This window comes from Alnus glutinosa, chromosome 12, assembly GCF_958979055.1.
Source record: "Alnus glutinosa chromosome 12, dhAlnGlut1.1, whole genome shotgun sequence".
In the NCBI taxonomy this organism is placed as follows: domain Eukaryota; kingdom Viridiplantae; phylum Streptophyta; class Magnoliopsida; order Fagales; family Betulaceae; genus Alnus; species Alnus glutinosa.
In genome coordinates, this window is record NC_084897.1 from 4,353,013 (window position 1) to 4,370,298 (window position 17,286).

General features: G+C 37.0%; 1 protein-coding gene across 2 annotated transcripts; it reads left to right on the forward strand.

The window, feature by feature from the left end:
• Positions 1-944: 944 nt before the first annotated feature.
• Positions 945-4,912, forward strand: LOC133883092 (uncharacterized). Of its 2 annotated transcripts, none has more exons than XM_062322298.1 (4): positions 945-1,352; positions 1,705-1,786; positions 2,501-2,680; positions 4,583-4,912. In XM_062322298.1, the coding sequence occupies exons 1-3, from the start codon at positions 1,034-1,036 to the stop codon at positions 2,559-2,561; spliced, it is 462 nt and encodes a 153-aa protein (XP_062178282.1). In that variant the 5' UTR covers positions 945-1,033; the 3' UTR covers positions 2,562-2,680; positions 4,583-4,912. The 2 variants fall into 2 exon arrangements, with proteins under 2 accessions (XP_062178282.1, XP_062178283.1); XM_062322299.1 differs by lacking the exon at positions 4,583-4,912 and adding an exon at positions 4,314-4,349.
• Positions 4,913-17,286: the final 12,374 nt, after the last annotated feature.

The following is a 17,286-nucleotide window of genomic DNA, read 5'->3' on the forward strand; positions in this document are numbered from 1 at the left end:
CCCTCAAGGACACCACCAAATCCAACCTATCTCTGCCCTTGTCCCCCCTCTTCTGCCATGTCCCAACACTCAAAGTTGTACCCCCATCTAAGAGGTCAGGAGAGAGAAATAGTGTTTTCAGCGAGATCCGATGAAGAAAGAGATCCCGTTGAGAGAGAGATTTTCCGACAAGAAGGAAGAGATTTTCTCTTTTTTGGGTGAGAAGAATGAAGATAGAGAGGGAGGGAGAGCTAAAACGCGTTGGGAGGGGATTCAAAAGAAAAAATAATAATAATAAAGCGACATAGGACCGGGTGGGATAACGGTGTGATTGTGGTTTATTTAGAGCATTTTTAGTAGCCTCACCAAATTAGTTTTTTAGCTATTTTGGTGAGCCAATTTGATGAAAACTCTTAAAAACCACTCCCAGCAGCCTCACCATTTTAACCAAAAAAATTTGATGACTGAAATTACTAGTCAAATTAGACCAGGCATTTTCACTCAACAACCCACTCAACAAATTTTGTTTCACATTTCTCTCTCACATGATTAGCACACTTTTTTCCTTTTTTCTCTCATTTTCTTCTCTCATCTCTCATCTCTCACACGATAATGTCCTTATTTCATGGATATAAATGATTTTTTATAAAAATATTATATAGAGAAAAAATAAAGAAATATGAAAAAATTATTATTTAAATGGAATAGTGAATATTGACTAGTTAAAATGGTGAGGCTGCTGGGGAATTTTAATAAAGTGGCTCATCAGAATAGAAAAAAGTAATTTTTAGTTATTTTGGTGAGTAAAATTTGGTGAGGCTACTAGGAATGCTCTAAGGTAGCATTTCTCTTTTCAAATAGTGCCCCCACAATAATTCTTAATTTCACATTTTCCAAAAATCGATTTTAAAACCCAAAACCAAATATTTGAAACGTTTTTCTTTAAAGATATGCATTTCTCATAATTTCATTTAAAGATCCGTTCCCCCAACGGCTTCGTGAGCCGAATTCAAATTCAAATAAGTTTCCATCCTCTCTCTCAAAAAAAAGAAAAATGTTCCCCATCCCTCGTTCCCCCTCTCTCTCCCTCTCTCCAATGGCGACCACCAATACCTTTCTCAGCACGCCCTCCAAGACCCCCTCCGACAAGTCCCACCCCAACCCCGTCTCCGATCGATTTTCTCGGTTCGAGGCCTACAACCATCTCCAGGCGGCCTTCCGGGAGAAGCTGCCGATCACAGATATCATGGCCCTGGGTGGCCAATCCGACGGCAAGAGCTCTCTCCTCGAAGCCCTCCTTGGGCACCCGCCGCCCCCTCATTCTCTAGATGGTCCACGACCCCTCCGCCCTCGAACCCCGCTGCCGCTTGCAGGTTTTCTTTTCTCTGTGCCCTTATTTAAAATGGATTGCTGAAGATTTTGAGAAAAATGGAAAGATAATGGAAATTGGATTTACTTATGCGGTTCATGTTTCCAGCAATTGAAATGAAATGATCGTGTTAGTTTTAATTGAATACAGATTTGTGTATTGGTGAGTTTCAAATAATCAACTATCTAAAATGTAGAGAGAGAGAGAGAGAGCGAGAGAGCGAGCAGGTGCAGTCAGTAAGGCATACCTATCCCTCCTGTGCTCACAAAACCTTGTCCAAATACATGCTCATAACGTAATATGCCACTAGATTTATACTGAACACTGGTTGAAGGTTGGTGGATTTATTTCTTCAGGGAGTCTTGTTTCCATCCATCTGGAGACAGCAAGCGAAAGTACAACCCAACCCGCTACCGGTAGCCCAGATTTTATACAAAGGTTTGCCTTCTTTTGAATTTCTTTATTTAATACTTGTAAAGGACCTGCTAAATTTTGTTGACCAAATATGCAATGAAAGACTGTCATCACTCCTAAGAGAGAGATTTACAATCAATGTTCTGACTGTGTATGTGAAAGGAAAGCTGATGAGTAAACTTTTGGTGAAGTCAAGTCAACCACATCAAAGTTTGATTTGACTGAATTCAAACTTGAATCAGGCCTTGTCCTTATTTGTTATGGTCTTGTTTTTTTAGAAAGAATAATGAAATGGTTTCCAATAAATCATCCATCCGTCCTGGCTGAGTTCCATAATTGTAATGTATTTTTGTCCATAGCATCTTTATCAAAGTTCAATTTTTGTTTTACATAAATACAGACGGATGATCTCTGTATTTGGTTTCATCTACGTGGGATTTCATGTGCAAAATATGAGCAGGACAGGGTTGACTTGTTGAGACATGCTGTCCGATAAGCAAAAAGTTTGTTGTAGCAAGAATTTGTTTCTGATTATAAAGTGCTGCAGGTCTTTAAAGAATGCCATTTGAGTGACGGTTCTGGAAATTTCTTTGAACTCTCTCTTGTTGGCTGCAAATGCAATGGAGCTTATGTGTGAAACAAAAAGAATCAGAACCGGATAATAAAATTCGTTGCATCTGATCTCATCCTTTTATTTAAATTGGCTAACTGACTAGATGCAATGTTTCTGAAATGCAGATTGGCTGGATATGGCAAAAAGTCAGTTCGCAGGATGATAGAGGGTTCCAGCTGTTCCTAGTCAGTGTTCAGTATAAATCTAGTGGCATATTACGTTATGAGCGTGTATTTGGACATGGTTTTGTGAGCACATGAGGGATAGGAATGCCTTACTGACTGCGCCTGCTCTCTCTACTAATGGTATCTCTTCTTTTCTTTTTCTTTCTTCTTTTTTTTTTGTCACCCCAATTTTTGATATTCAAAACTAGGATTAACGTTTAGGGCTACCTTTTAAAAATATCCAATTCATCACAGATGTATATTTATGCTTGTGTCAGAGAAATGCTCAATAATATATGAAAAATATCAGTTGTGCTATTTATGCACTTTTTGCAGGTTGATTTTTCATGATCTCTTGTTGTGCTACTTCCTTGCCTTTGTAAAAGTTATTTGTTTTCTGCAGGTTTTCCTCTTGTTTTATTGCTTGCTAGTTTGGTCGTCTGTTTGGATGTATCTACCTTAAGGGGGTATTCTGGGTTATATTTGGGACTCGTTGCTGAAAGTTGATTATTAGATTTCCTAACTCTCTCGTTCCCTTGCCCTTGGTACTTGCTTTCCAAAATAAGCTGGTTTTTATTTAACAAACCTAACAAAATAAATTGTTTTTCAAAACCAAGAAAAGGTTTCCATTTATCAAAGTAAGCAGACTCTTGTAAATTTTGTGCTCTTGTAAATAAGCTGTAGGTTGTCTTTATCTATAAATAAGCTGATTGTTGTAAATTCTTCAGGCACGAGCCTGTTTCACGATGGGTTTCCTAAATCATTTTTCCTTTTTGTAAATCCAGCATCAACGATAATCAAATCCATACTGGCATAGTGAAGAACACTATCTTTGGTTAATATGAATAGAGGTCAAGCCTAATTTTAATAGGGACCAAGCCTAATTGTTAAGCCAATATATATAAGAGAATTTGAAAATCAAGGAGGCCATGTCCTCTTTGATGTGTGTGTGTATGGAAACTGCGGTGTGTTTAACTGGTTCAAGTCTGCTCTTACATGGAAAGTGCGGTGTGTGTGTGTATGTCCTTGCTGTTTGGTTTCAAATTGTCTCAGGAAGACATCATTGAGTAGCCTCCCTGTTTTGTTTTTATTTTTAATTTTTTTTTTCAATTCTTTTTATATATCTATTCACTGACTACTTCTCTTAAAACAAATTGTCTCAGGAAGACATTATTGAGTAGCCTCCCTGTTTTGTTTTTATTTTTAATTCTTTTTATATATCTATTCACTGACTACTTCTCTTACCTGTTAATCTTCTTGTGTTGGTATTATCTAAATTCCAAAAACTAAAGCAAAAGGAAAACTATTTACTTTCTAATAGGCTCTTTGTTGGACTTCCTATATCAGATAGATAAATTGTATTAAATCCTGTAGTATGAATATTACAGGTCATCATAGGTTACATGGTCTAAAATCATTTGCCATAGATTATTCTTGCTGTCTATATTTCTTTCATTTATGATATGAAACAAAAAGTAAAACGGTTTTCAGATTTTGATAGGATTATGTACTCATGCCAATTATTTATTTATTTATTTTTAAAACTTTTCTTGCAGTTGTTTCCCCACACACACGTGACACATACATAATATATACTAATATATATAAGATTAGCCTTCTGGCAATTTTCTTAACAAGAGCTTTAGTAAAACAAATTGATTACATATGAAATGTGATTTTTGTTTTCTTTTTTTTGAAGTTGCAAAAGTACTTTGTGATTGAGATATGCGTCTAATGCATGTGTCCCCATGCTACCATGTTGTGATAACTACAGTGAACACAGCTGATTGAAGTAGTTTGGAATTGCTCAGAAAAAATAAAATAAAAAGATTGACGTAGTCTGGATTGCAAGAACACAGTAGGATTGACAAAGACAAAACAAGGATGTGAACTTCTACCTGATTTACTCCCATCCCTCTCATCAGCCAACTATATCCTGGGGTTATTCTTCTGTTTTTGTAATTTGTTATCTGTTTAGGATTCCTACAATAAAAAAATTACAACTTGATTTGTTTCTGAACTTACAATGCTGGAAATTCTTAGGCAGACACTTACAATGCTGTCCCCTCATGAGGTTCAAGGATTGATTTATTCGGTTGAAAATGTTACTGCAAAGTTTCACATGGAACAAAAGGCTTATCTCTTGGAAGATGAGAGTTTTGTTCAGGACCAAAAGGCTTAACATGTGCTCAATATGGTATTGTCATTTTGGGGAATCCTACAGTCCTGGGCAAACAGCCACCGTGGAATAGTTTATTGACACACTACAAGGTATTTCTCTGTTTTTATTTTTTATTTTTTTTATGTTACTTGTTTTATGTGATTGTGGGTTTTCTAAGCTTCTATTTTATTGTACTTGCTATGTGCCGGAATTGTTTTTGCCGTGTTTGGAGCTAGCCAACTAATATTATCTCACAGTTGGCAGCATTGTTTGTGCTAATTTTGGATGCATAATGTTAATATTTCCTAATTATGTCACATGGTATTCTTTTCTTGTTCAGTCTTCCCTCAAATTCGATAATTATATGCGTGAAATAATTCCATTTGGGGTCTCTTTGGCTTATAGTATGATTGAAGTGTTTGCCGGTTACTGTCACCATTGCTTTCTTGTTGGAAAGGCATAAGCCATAGCCAGGCTCGTAAGTAGTGTAGTGGTTTTTAGATCGATGGTTAAGGATTGTCCTACTAGAGTGGAAGAGCACGTCTTGCCTGCGAGTCTCATAGGGTTTGAGATGTGTGGGTTTGACGTTATTTTAGGCATGGACTAGTTGTTGACCTATCATGCGTATGTAGATTGCTTTTGCAAAGTAGTGTTATGCTTGCCTTCGGGTGAGTAATTCATAATTTGAGGTGATCAAGGCTGTCGTTTTCCCAAGCTTGTATCAGCCCTTCAAGCCTTGATTGCTGCAACAAGTCGGGATTTCTCGCTTGTGTCATGAAGGAAAAACACGAAGCAAGGATTAAAGATATTACGATTGAGAATGAGTATTTGGACATCTTTCGTGAGGAGTAGGCTTGCTACCCCTCACGTACCCTCACATATTTTATTATATAGGTGGAAAAATGTTACAATGACAAAAATATCCACGTACTCTAAATCCTAAAAAACTCTTCTAAAACTCCCTCTCAATCTGGACCAATTTTGAGCACACAATATACAGACAAAATTAGAAGAAAAATATGAACAAGAAAATGTCTAAACCAAACATAACAAAGACAAAAATCCACAAAAACCCAACATAGATCGAAAATTCGCCAAAAATTTCAACGCCGGTCGAAAACATGCCAGAAGAACTCCATGGGCAGTCGTATCTCATTGCAAAACATTAGGGTCACTCGAATCACGCCGGAAAACACCAACAACCGTTCAGAAATCATTGCAAAACACCAAGGCCAGTCAGATCTTGCTGCAAAAAGTCGATTGGATCTTGCCACAAACCACCAAAGCCTGTTGCATTTCACTGGAAAATACCAACAACTAGTCAAAACCCACCGCAAAATAACAAGGCCGGTCAGATGTCAACAACCAACGACAATCACGATTCCAATGATCAATACGATCAACATCCAACGACGATCACGTGTTCTCTGATCAATCCAACCAACTAATTACACTTGATTGATGATCAATACTACCAACAATGGACAATCAAACAATTGATCATCAATACAACCACAATCAACAACAATGTTTGATTGGTCATCAAAACAACCAACAAAGAACAACGAACAACGACATTAGATTTATCATCAATACAACCAACAACAAAAAACGGACAACAAACAACAACGTTGGATTGTCATCAATACAATCAACAACGCTCAACTACAACCAACAACAATGTTTGATTGATCATCAACATAACCAACAACAGACAACCAACAACATTAGATTTATCATTAATACGACCAACAACAAAGAGCGGACAATACAACCAACAACACTCAACCTTGACAAACCACATTGTTGGATTGATTATCAAAACAACCAACAACAATGTTTGATTGATGATCAATTCAACGAGCAACTAACATCGGACAACTAACAACAACATCAGATTTATCATCAACACAACCAACATCACTCAACTACAACCAACAACGCTCAACTACAACCAACAACAATGTTTGATTGATCATATATACAACCAACAATGTACAACTAACAACATTGGATTTATTATCAATACAACCAACAACGCTCAACTACAACTAATACAACGTTGGATTGATGATTAATACAACCAACAACTAACAACAGACAACCAACAACAACAACAACATCAAATTAATTATTGATACAACCAACAACGCTCAATCACAACCAACAACATTGCTGTATTAATCATCAATACAACGAACGGCGAACAACCAATGACAACATTGGATTGATCATCAATATAACCAACAACTCAACCATAACCAACAACAATGTTTGATTGATAATCATAACTACAAACAACAAACAATGGGCAACCAACAACAATGTTGGATTGATCATCAATACAACAAAACATTGAACAACCAACAACGAAATTGGGTTGATTCATTAATACAACTAACAACGCTCAACCACAACAAACAACAATGTTTGATTGATGATCAATACAATGAACAAACAACACCAAATAACAACATTGTATTGATTATCAATACAACAAAAAAAGATTAACCACAACCATCAACAACGTTGGATTGTTTATCAAAACAATCAACAATAGACAACCTACAAAAACATTTCATTGATGATCAATGCAACGAACAACTAACATCGGACAACCAACAACAACGTTAGATTGATCATCAATACAATCAATAACGCTCAACTACAACCAACGACAATGTTTGATTAATCGTATATACAACCAACAACCAACAACAAAGAATGAACAATAGAATCAATAACGCTCAACTACAACCAACAACAACGTTTGCTTGATCATCAATACAAGCAAGAACAAACAATAGACAACCAACAACAACATCAAATTAATCATCGATACAATTAACAACGCTCAACCACATCCAACAACAACATTTGATTGATTATCAATACAACCAAGAACAAACAACAAACAACAGATAACCAACAACATCAAATCAATCATCACTACACCCAACAACGCTCAACCACATCAAACAACAACTTTGGATTGATCATTGGAATGGGCTTCTCTCTCATTCTTGTTGGCCCTTCTGTGGCCCAAAACGCGACAGGGTCCTCTCTCAACTCAAGGTCTTACAGACCCAACTTAGCAAGACAACTTTGATACTTGCGACGGCCCAAACTGCCCAGGTCTAAGCGTATTGACCATGCCTCCAACCAATCCCACCAGGACGTTATGGTGTTGCACAAATCACCATGAAATCTCACCCCAAAAAAGGGAAGTAACAAAAAAAAGAAAGAACCACCGAAAATAATAACGCTAGAGAAGGAAGATACTCAGTTTCAACGTGGATAGGCGCCTATCAGGGAAACTCCCAACATGTGACTGCATGGCCAGTTCCTAGAATCAAGGAAGATCACCCAGGTGTGGAAAGCATGGGAGACACTGTAACCAATTCATCCTGAAATCACTCCCCTAGACTTGGAGTAAAGGGACCATTTTATAAAAACCTTAGCTGGATCTCGACAAAAGGTACTCTTTTACACTCTCTTACATTGTTTACTCTTGTTTATTATGCTATGATTATAGTTATTTCGATTGTGATTTACTTGTTTACTGAATTTAGCGTTAGAGGTGGTGTCGCCGCCATCCCCCCTTGCACGACACACCACACTTGATTTCTTGTCTGTCTGGTAGGATCCCGAGATAATCGGCCGCCAAGCCTGACAACTGCCTTAACAGTTGGCTCTGTCTGTGGGAACGTAGTGGATCACAAAAGCTCGTCGTTCACAATACGACAAAACTCACAAATGGTGGCCATACGATCCCGAGACTCTTCAAGGAACAATGAACGGTCAGCTAGAGCCATGCCAGAACAAGCCACCCGCAATGCCATAAAACGTAACCGCACCCCCAAATATCCCCGCCACCACGAGGACGAGCAAGTGGAGAATGCCAGTCTTGGTGGAAAGGATGCACCCCCTACTTTGGCGGGAAGCCCCAACAACGCTTTAGAAACACGCCTCAACGTTATTTTAGGAATGGACTAGTTATCAACCTATCAAGCATGTGTAGATTGCATTTGCAAATAAATAGTGTTATGCTTGCCTTCGGGTGAGTAGTTCATAATTTGAAGTGATCGAGGCTGTCATTTTCCCAAGCTCGTATCGGCCAGCCCTTCAAGCTACTTGATTGTTGCAACTAGGATGTTTGGGATTTCTCGCTTGTGTCTTGAAGGAGAAATACGAAGTAAAGATTGAAGATATTACGATTGGGAACGAGTATTTGGACATCTTTCGTGAGGAGTTCTCATCAATACAATCTACAAAAAAGAGCCGAATACTACAACAAATAACGCTCAACCACAACTGACAACAACGTTGGATTGATAGTCAATACAACCGAGCATAAATAACAATAGACAACCAACAACAACGTTGTATTGATCATATATATACCAACAACATTGGATTTATCACCAATACAACCAAGAACAAAGAACAAACACCACAACCAACAACGCTCAACTACAACTAAGAACAACGTGGGATTGATGGTCAATACAACCAACAACAAACAACAGACAATCGACAATAACATCAAATTAATCATCGATACAACCAACAATGCTCAACCACATCCAACAACAACGTTGTATTACAACTAACATCGAACAACCAAGACAACATTGGATTGATCCCGACAAACTAATCATCAATACAAAAAAAAATAATAATAACCACAACCATAAAAAACGTTGGATTGATCATCAAAACAACTAACAATAGGCAACCTATGAAAATGTTTCATTGATGATCAATGCAACGAACAACTAACATCGGACAACCAACAACAACATTAGATTCATAATCAAAACAATCAACAACGCTCAACTACAACCAACAACAATGTTTGATTGATCATATATACAACCAATAACGGACAACCAACAACAACATTGCATTTATCATCAATTCAACCAACAAGATCGAACGAACAATACAACCAACAACGCCATTGCATTGATCATCAATACAATCCCCTCCGCTCAACTACAACACACAAAAATGTTTGATTAATCGTTTATACAACCAACAACACGATTGCATTTATCATCAATACAACCAACAACAAAGAATGAACAATACAACCAACAATACTTAACCACAACCATAAGCAACAATAACGTTGGATTGATCATCTGAACAACCAACAACAACGTTTGATTGATGATCAATACAACCAAGAACAAACAACCAACAACATCAAATTAATCATTGATACAACCAACGACGCTCAACCACATCCAACAAAAACGTTTGATTGATCGTCAATACAAACAACGACGAACAACAAACAACAAATTGGATTAATCTTGAATACAAATAATAAAGAACTGGCAATACTAACAACGATGCTCAACTACAACCAACAACAACGTTGGATTGATCAACAAAACAACCAAAAACGTTTCATTGATTATCAATATAACCAACAACGTTCAACCACAACCGCCAACAACATTGTATTGATCATCAATACAACTAACGGCGAACAACCAATGACAACATTCGATTGATCATCAATATAAGCAATAACTATCAATTACAACCAACAAGAATGGTTGATTGATTATCAATACAACCAACAAAGTTTTTTAGATAATCAATACTACCAGCAACAAACAATCCTAACCATAGCGTTGGATTGATCTTCAAAACATCCAATAACAATGTTTGATTGATCATATATACTACAAAAAACGCACAACTAATAACATTGAATTGATCATCAATACAATCAACAACAAAGAATGGACACTACAACAACGCTCAACCACAACTAACAACAACGTTGGATTGATGATCAATGCAACCAACCACAAACAACATACAACTAACAATTACATCAAATTAATCATCGATACAACCAACAACGCTCAAGGATTGATGATCAATACAATCAACCACAAACAACAGACAACCAACAATACCATCAAATTAATCATCGATACAATGAACATCGCTCAACCACAACTAACAACTTTGTATTGATCATTAATACAACTAACGTCGAACAACGAACGACAACATTTGATTGATCCTCAATATAAGCCAACCACTCTCAACCACAACCAACAACATCGTTTGATTGATAATCATAATAACCAACAACAACCAGCAATACAATAGACACTAAACAACCAGCAATGAAATTGGATTAATTCATCAATACAACCCAACAACGCTTAACCACTACAAACAACAATGTTTGATTGATGATCAATACACCAAACAAACAACACGCAATAACAACATTGAATTGATCATCAATGCAACAAAAAACAATCAACCACAACCATTGACAACGTTGGATTGATTATCAAAACAACTAACAATAGGCAACCTCCGAAAACGTTTCATTGATGATCAATGCAACGAACAACTAACATCGGACAATACAACCAACAACAACATTGCATTGATCATCAATACAATCCACCACGCTCAACTACAACCAACAAAAATGTTTGATTGATCGTTTATACAACCAACAACGGACAACCAACAACACGATTGCATTTATCATCAGTACAACCAACAACAAAGAACGAACAATACAACCAACAATGCTTAACCACAACCACAACCAACGATAACGTTGGATTGATCATCTGAACAACCAAAAACAACTTTTGATTGATGATCAATACAACTAAGAACAAACAATAGACAACCGACAACAACATCAAATTAATCATCGATACAACCAACAACGCTCAACCACATCCGACAAAAACGTTTGATTGATCGTCAATACAAACAACTACGAAAAACCAACAACAAATTGGATTTATCTTGAATACAAATAACAAATAAATGGCAATACTACCAACGATGCTCAACTACAACCAACAACAACGTTGGATTGATCAACAAAACAACCAACAACATTTCATTGATTATCAATACAACCAACAACGTTTTCAAATTAATCATCAATACATCCAACAACGCTCAACCACAACCACCAACATTGTATTGATCATCAATACAACTAATGACGAACAACCAACGACAACATTCGATCGATCACCAATATATGCAAAAACTCTCAATCACAACCAACAAGAATGTTTGATTGATTATCAATACAACCAACAAGGTTTTATGGATAATTAATACTACCAGCAACAAACAACGGACAATCAACAACATTGGATTAATCACTAATACAACCAAACATGCTTAACCACAACCATCAACAACTTTGAATTGATCATCAAAACTTTCAACAATGGACAATCAACAACGTTTGATTGGTGATCTATACTAACAGCAACAAACAAAGGACAACCAACATGGGATTCATCATCAACAAACCTAACAACAAGCAACTACCAAAAACAAGTTTTGATTGATATTTGGAATGGGTTTTCTCTCTCATTCCCGTTGGTCCACACTCCATGGCCCAAAACGTGACGGGACTCCTCTCTCAGCTCAAGTTCTTGCCAACCAAGCTTAGCAAGACAACTTTGATACCTGCGACGGCCTAAACAACCCACGTCCAAGCGTGCTAACCAGGCCTCAAACCAATCCCGATAGAATGGAAAAATCACACCAAAAAGGGAAGTAACCTCAAACAAGTTTGGATTGATATTTGGAATGTGTTTTCTCTCTCATTCCTGTTGGTCCACACTCCATGGCCCAAAATGTGATAGGGCTCTTTTCTCAGGTCAAGGTCTTGCCAACCAAGCTTAGCAAGACAACTTCGATACCTGCGACGGCCCAAATAACCCACGTCCAAGCGTGTTGACCAGGCCTCAAACCAATCCCGATAGAACGAAAAAATCACACAAAAAAAGGGAAGTAACCTCAAAAGAAAATAACCACAGAAAATAATAACACTAGAAAAGAAATATACTTAGCTCCAATGTGGACAGGCGCCTCACTAGGGAAACTCCCAATGGGTGACTTCATGGCCAGTTCTTAGAATCAAGGAAGATTGCCTAGGTATGAAAGATCGGGAGACATCGTAGCCAATCCAGCTAGAAATCACTCCTCTAGACTTGAATTAGTAAAGGGACCATTCTATAAAAACCTTAGCTGGATCCCGGCCAAAGATACATACTCACTTACACTGTTTACTCTTGTTTATTATGCTGTGATTATAACTATTTTGGTTGTGATTTACTTGTTACTGAATTTAGCATTGGAAGTTGTGTCACCACCATCCCCCTTTGCATGGCACAGCACACTTGATTTCCTATCTGTCTAGTAGGATCCTAAGATCATCGGCCGCTAGGCGTGACAACGATATTAACAGTTGGCGTCGTCTGTGGGAATGTAATGCAGTCATAAACGCTTGTCATTCACAATACAACAAAAGTCACAAATGGTGGACATACGATCACGAATCCTCATGGAGACTGCTAGGAATGATGAACGGTAAGCTAGTGAGAGTGCCATGCCAAAACAAGCAACCCTCAATGTCATAAAACGTAACCGCACCCATTAATATTGCTGTCACTGGGATGCCGAGCAGGTGGAGGATGCTTGTCTCGGTGGAAAGGATCCACCCCCTTCTCCAGCGGGATGCCCCAACCACGTAACAGAAACACGCCTCAACGTTAGTTTAGGCATGGACTTGTTGTCGACCTATCATGCATGTGTGGATTGCTTTTGCAAAGAAGTAGTGTCATGCTTGCCTTCGGGTGAGTAGATCATAAATTGAGGTGATCGAGGCTATTGTTTTCCCAAGCTCGTACCGGACAGCCCTTCAAGCTACTTGATTGTTGCAACAAGGATGTTTAGGATTTCCCGCTTGTGTTATGAAGGAGAAACACAAAGCAAAAATTGAAGATATTACAATTGGGAACGAGTATTTAGACAACTTTTGTGAGGAGTGGGCTCATTACCCCTCGCGTAGCTTCATATATTTTATTATATAGGTTGAAAAATGTTACAATGACAAAAATATAAACGTACTCTAGACCCTAACAAACTCTTCTAATACTCCCGCTCAAGCTAGAGTAGTTTGGAGCACACAACATATAGACAAACTTATAACAAAAACATGAACAAGAAATGCATAAACCAAATATAACAAAGACAAAATTCCACAAAAACTCAACTTATATTGAAAATTCGCCAAAAACTTCAACATCAGTTGGAAAAAATGCGAGAAGAACTACAATGGGTAGTTGAATCTCGTTGCAAAACACTATGGCCACTCGAATCGCACCGAAAAACACCAACAACCTTCGAAAATCATCGCAAAACATGCAAGGTCGGATCTTGCTGTAAAAAATTGATTGGATCTTGCAACAAACCACAAAAGCCGGTTGCATTTCACTGGAAAATACTTGCAACTTGCCGAAATCCACCGCAAAATAAGAAGGCCTGTCAGATGTCAACAACCAACGACGACCACGTGTCCTGTGATCAATCCAACCAATAAATTACACTTGATTGTTGATCAATACTACAAACAATGGACAATAAACAATTGATCATCAATATAACCACAACCAACATCAATACAACCAACAACAAAGAACGGACAACAAACATCAACATTGGATTGTCATCAATACAAACAATAACGTTAAATCACAACCATCAACAACTTTGGATTGATAATCAAAACAAGCAACAACAGACAACCAACAAAAATGTTTGATTGATGATCAATACATCTAACAACTAACATCAGAGAACCAACAACAACATTGGATTGATCATCAATACAATCACCAACGCTCAACCAAAATCAATAACAACCGTTGGATTGATCATCAATACAACCAACAACGGACAACCAACAGCAAAGAACGGACTCTATAACAAACATCGCTCAACCACAACTAATAATAACATTGGGTTGATGGTCAATACAACCAACAACAAACACGTTGATTGATCTTATATACATCCAACAATGCACAACGAACAAAAATGAATGGACACTAAATCAAACAACGCTCAACCAAAACTAATAACAATGTTAGATTGATGGTCAATACAACCAATAACAAACAACCAACAACAAAGAACTGAATACAAACATAAACATTGAATTGTTATCAATACAGACAACAACGTTCAACCACAACCATCAACAACGTTGGATTGATCTTCAAAACAACCAACAAAAACGTTTGATTGATGGTCAATACATCTAACAACTAACATTGGAACACCAACAACATTGGATTGATTATCAATACAACCAACAACCAACAATAACATTTGATTTATCACCAATACGACCAACAACAAAGAGCGGACAATACAACCAACAACACAACACTCAACCACGGCGAGCCACATCGTTGGATTGATCGTCAAAACAACTAATAACGGATAACCAACAATAACGTTTGATTGATGATCAATACAATCGAAAACTAACATCAAGCAACCAAAAATTTCAGCGTTGGATGAAAACATGCCAGAAGAACTATACGGGCAGTTGGATTTCATTGAAAAACATTAGAGTCACTCGAATCGCATTTGAAAACACCAACAATTGTTAAGAAATCATCGCAAAACACCAAGGCTGGTCGGATCTCGCCGCAAAAAAGTTGAATGGATCTTGCATTTCATTGGAAAATACCAACAACTGGTCGAAATCCACTGCAAAATAACAAGGTCGGTCAGATGTCAACAACCAACAACGACAATCGCGATTCCAATGATCAATACGATCAACAACCAACGATGATCACATGTCCTTTGATCAATCCAACCAACCAATTACACTTAATTGATGATCAATACTACCAACAATGCACAACCAACAGATCATTAGTGCAACAACAATCGACAACAATATTTGATTCAATTGATTGATCATCAAAAGAACCAACAATGAACAACCAACAACAACATTGGATTTATCATCAATACAACCAACAAAATTGGATTGTCATCAATAAAATCAACAATTCTCAACCACAACAATCAACGTCGAATTGATCATCAAAACAACCAACAACGGATAACTAATAAAAACGTTTGATTAATGATCAATAGATCCTACAAATAACATCGGAGAACCAACACCAACATTGGATTAACTTTCAATACCATTAACAATGCTCAACCACAACCAATAATGTTTGATTGATCATTAATACAACCAACAAAAACATTAGATTTAGTATCAACAGCAAAGAGCGGACAATACAACCAACACCGCTCAACCAAAACAAACCACAACGTTGGATTGATCTTCAAAACAACCAACAACAATATTTGATTGATCATATATACTATCAAAAACGCACAACCAATAACATTGGATTGATCATCAATACAACCAACAACAAAGAACGGACAATACAACAACTCTCAACCACAACTAACAAACAACGTTGGATTGATGATCAATACAACCAAACACAAGCAACAGACAATCAACAACATCAAATTAATCATTGATACAACGAACATCGCTCAACCACAACCAAAAACATTTTTGTATTGATCATCAATATAACTAGCGTCGAACAACGAACGGCAACATTGGATTGATCCTTAATAAACCGAACCACTCTCAACCACAACCAACAACAACATTTGATTGATAATCATAACTACCAACAACAATAACGGGTAACCAACAACAACCAGCAATACAAAAGACACTAAACAATCAACAACGAAATTGAATTGATACATCAATACAACCAACAACGCTCAACCTCAACAAACAACAATGTTTGATTGGATGATCAATACAACAAACAAACAACACGCAATAACAACATTGGATTGATCATCAATACAAAAAAAAAAATCAACCACAACCATCAACAACGTTGGATTGATCATCAAAACAATTAACAGACAACCTACGAGAACGTTTCATTGATAATCAATGCAACAAACAACTAACATCAGACAACCAACAACATTAGATTCATAATCAAAACAATCAACAACGCTCAACTACAACAAAGAGCAATGTTTGATTGATCAAATATACAATAAACATCGGACAACCAACAACAATATTGCATTTATCATCAATTCAATTGACAAGAACGAATGAACATTACAACCAATAACAACATTACATTGATCATCTAAACAATAAACTATGCTCAACTACAACTAACACAAATGTTTGATTGAAACTTTGGATCAATCATCAAAACAACAAACAACAGACAACCTATGAAAACGTTTCATTGATGATCAATGCAACAAACAACTAACATCGGACAACCAACAACAACATTAGATTCATAATCAAAACAATCAACAACGCTAAACTACAACCAACAAACAATGTTTGATTGATCAAATATACAACCAACAACAACATTGCATTTATCACCAATTCAATCGACAAGAACGAACGAACAATACAACCAACAACAACATTGCATTGACCGTCAACACAAATAACAACGAACAACCAACAACAAATTGGATTCATCTTAAATACAAATAACAAAGAACTGGCAATACTACCAACGATGCTCAACTACAACCAACAACAACGTTGGATTGCTCAACAAAACAATCAACAACGCATAACGAACAACATTTCATTGATTATCAAAACAACCAACAACAAAATCAAATTAATCATCAATACAACCAACAACGCTCAACCACAACCACCAAC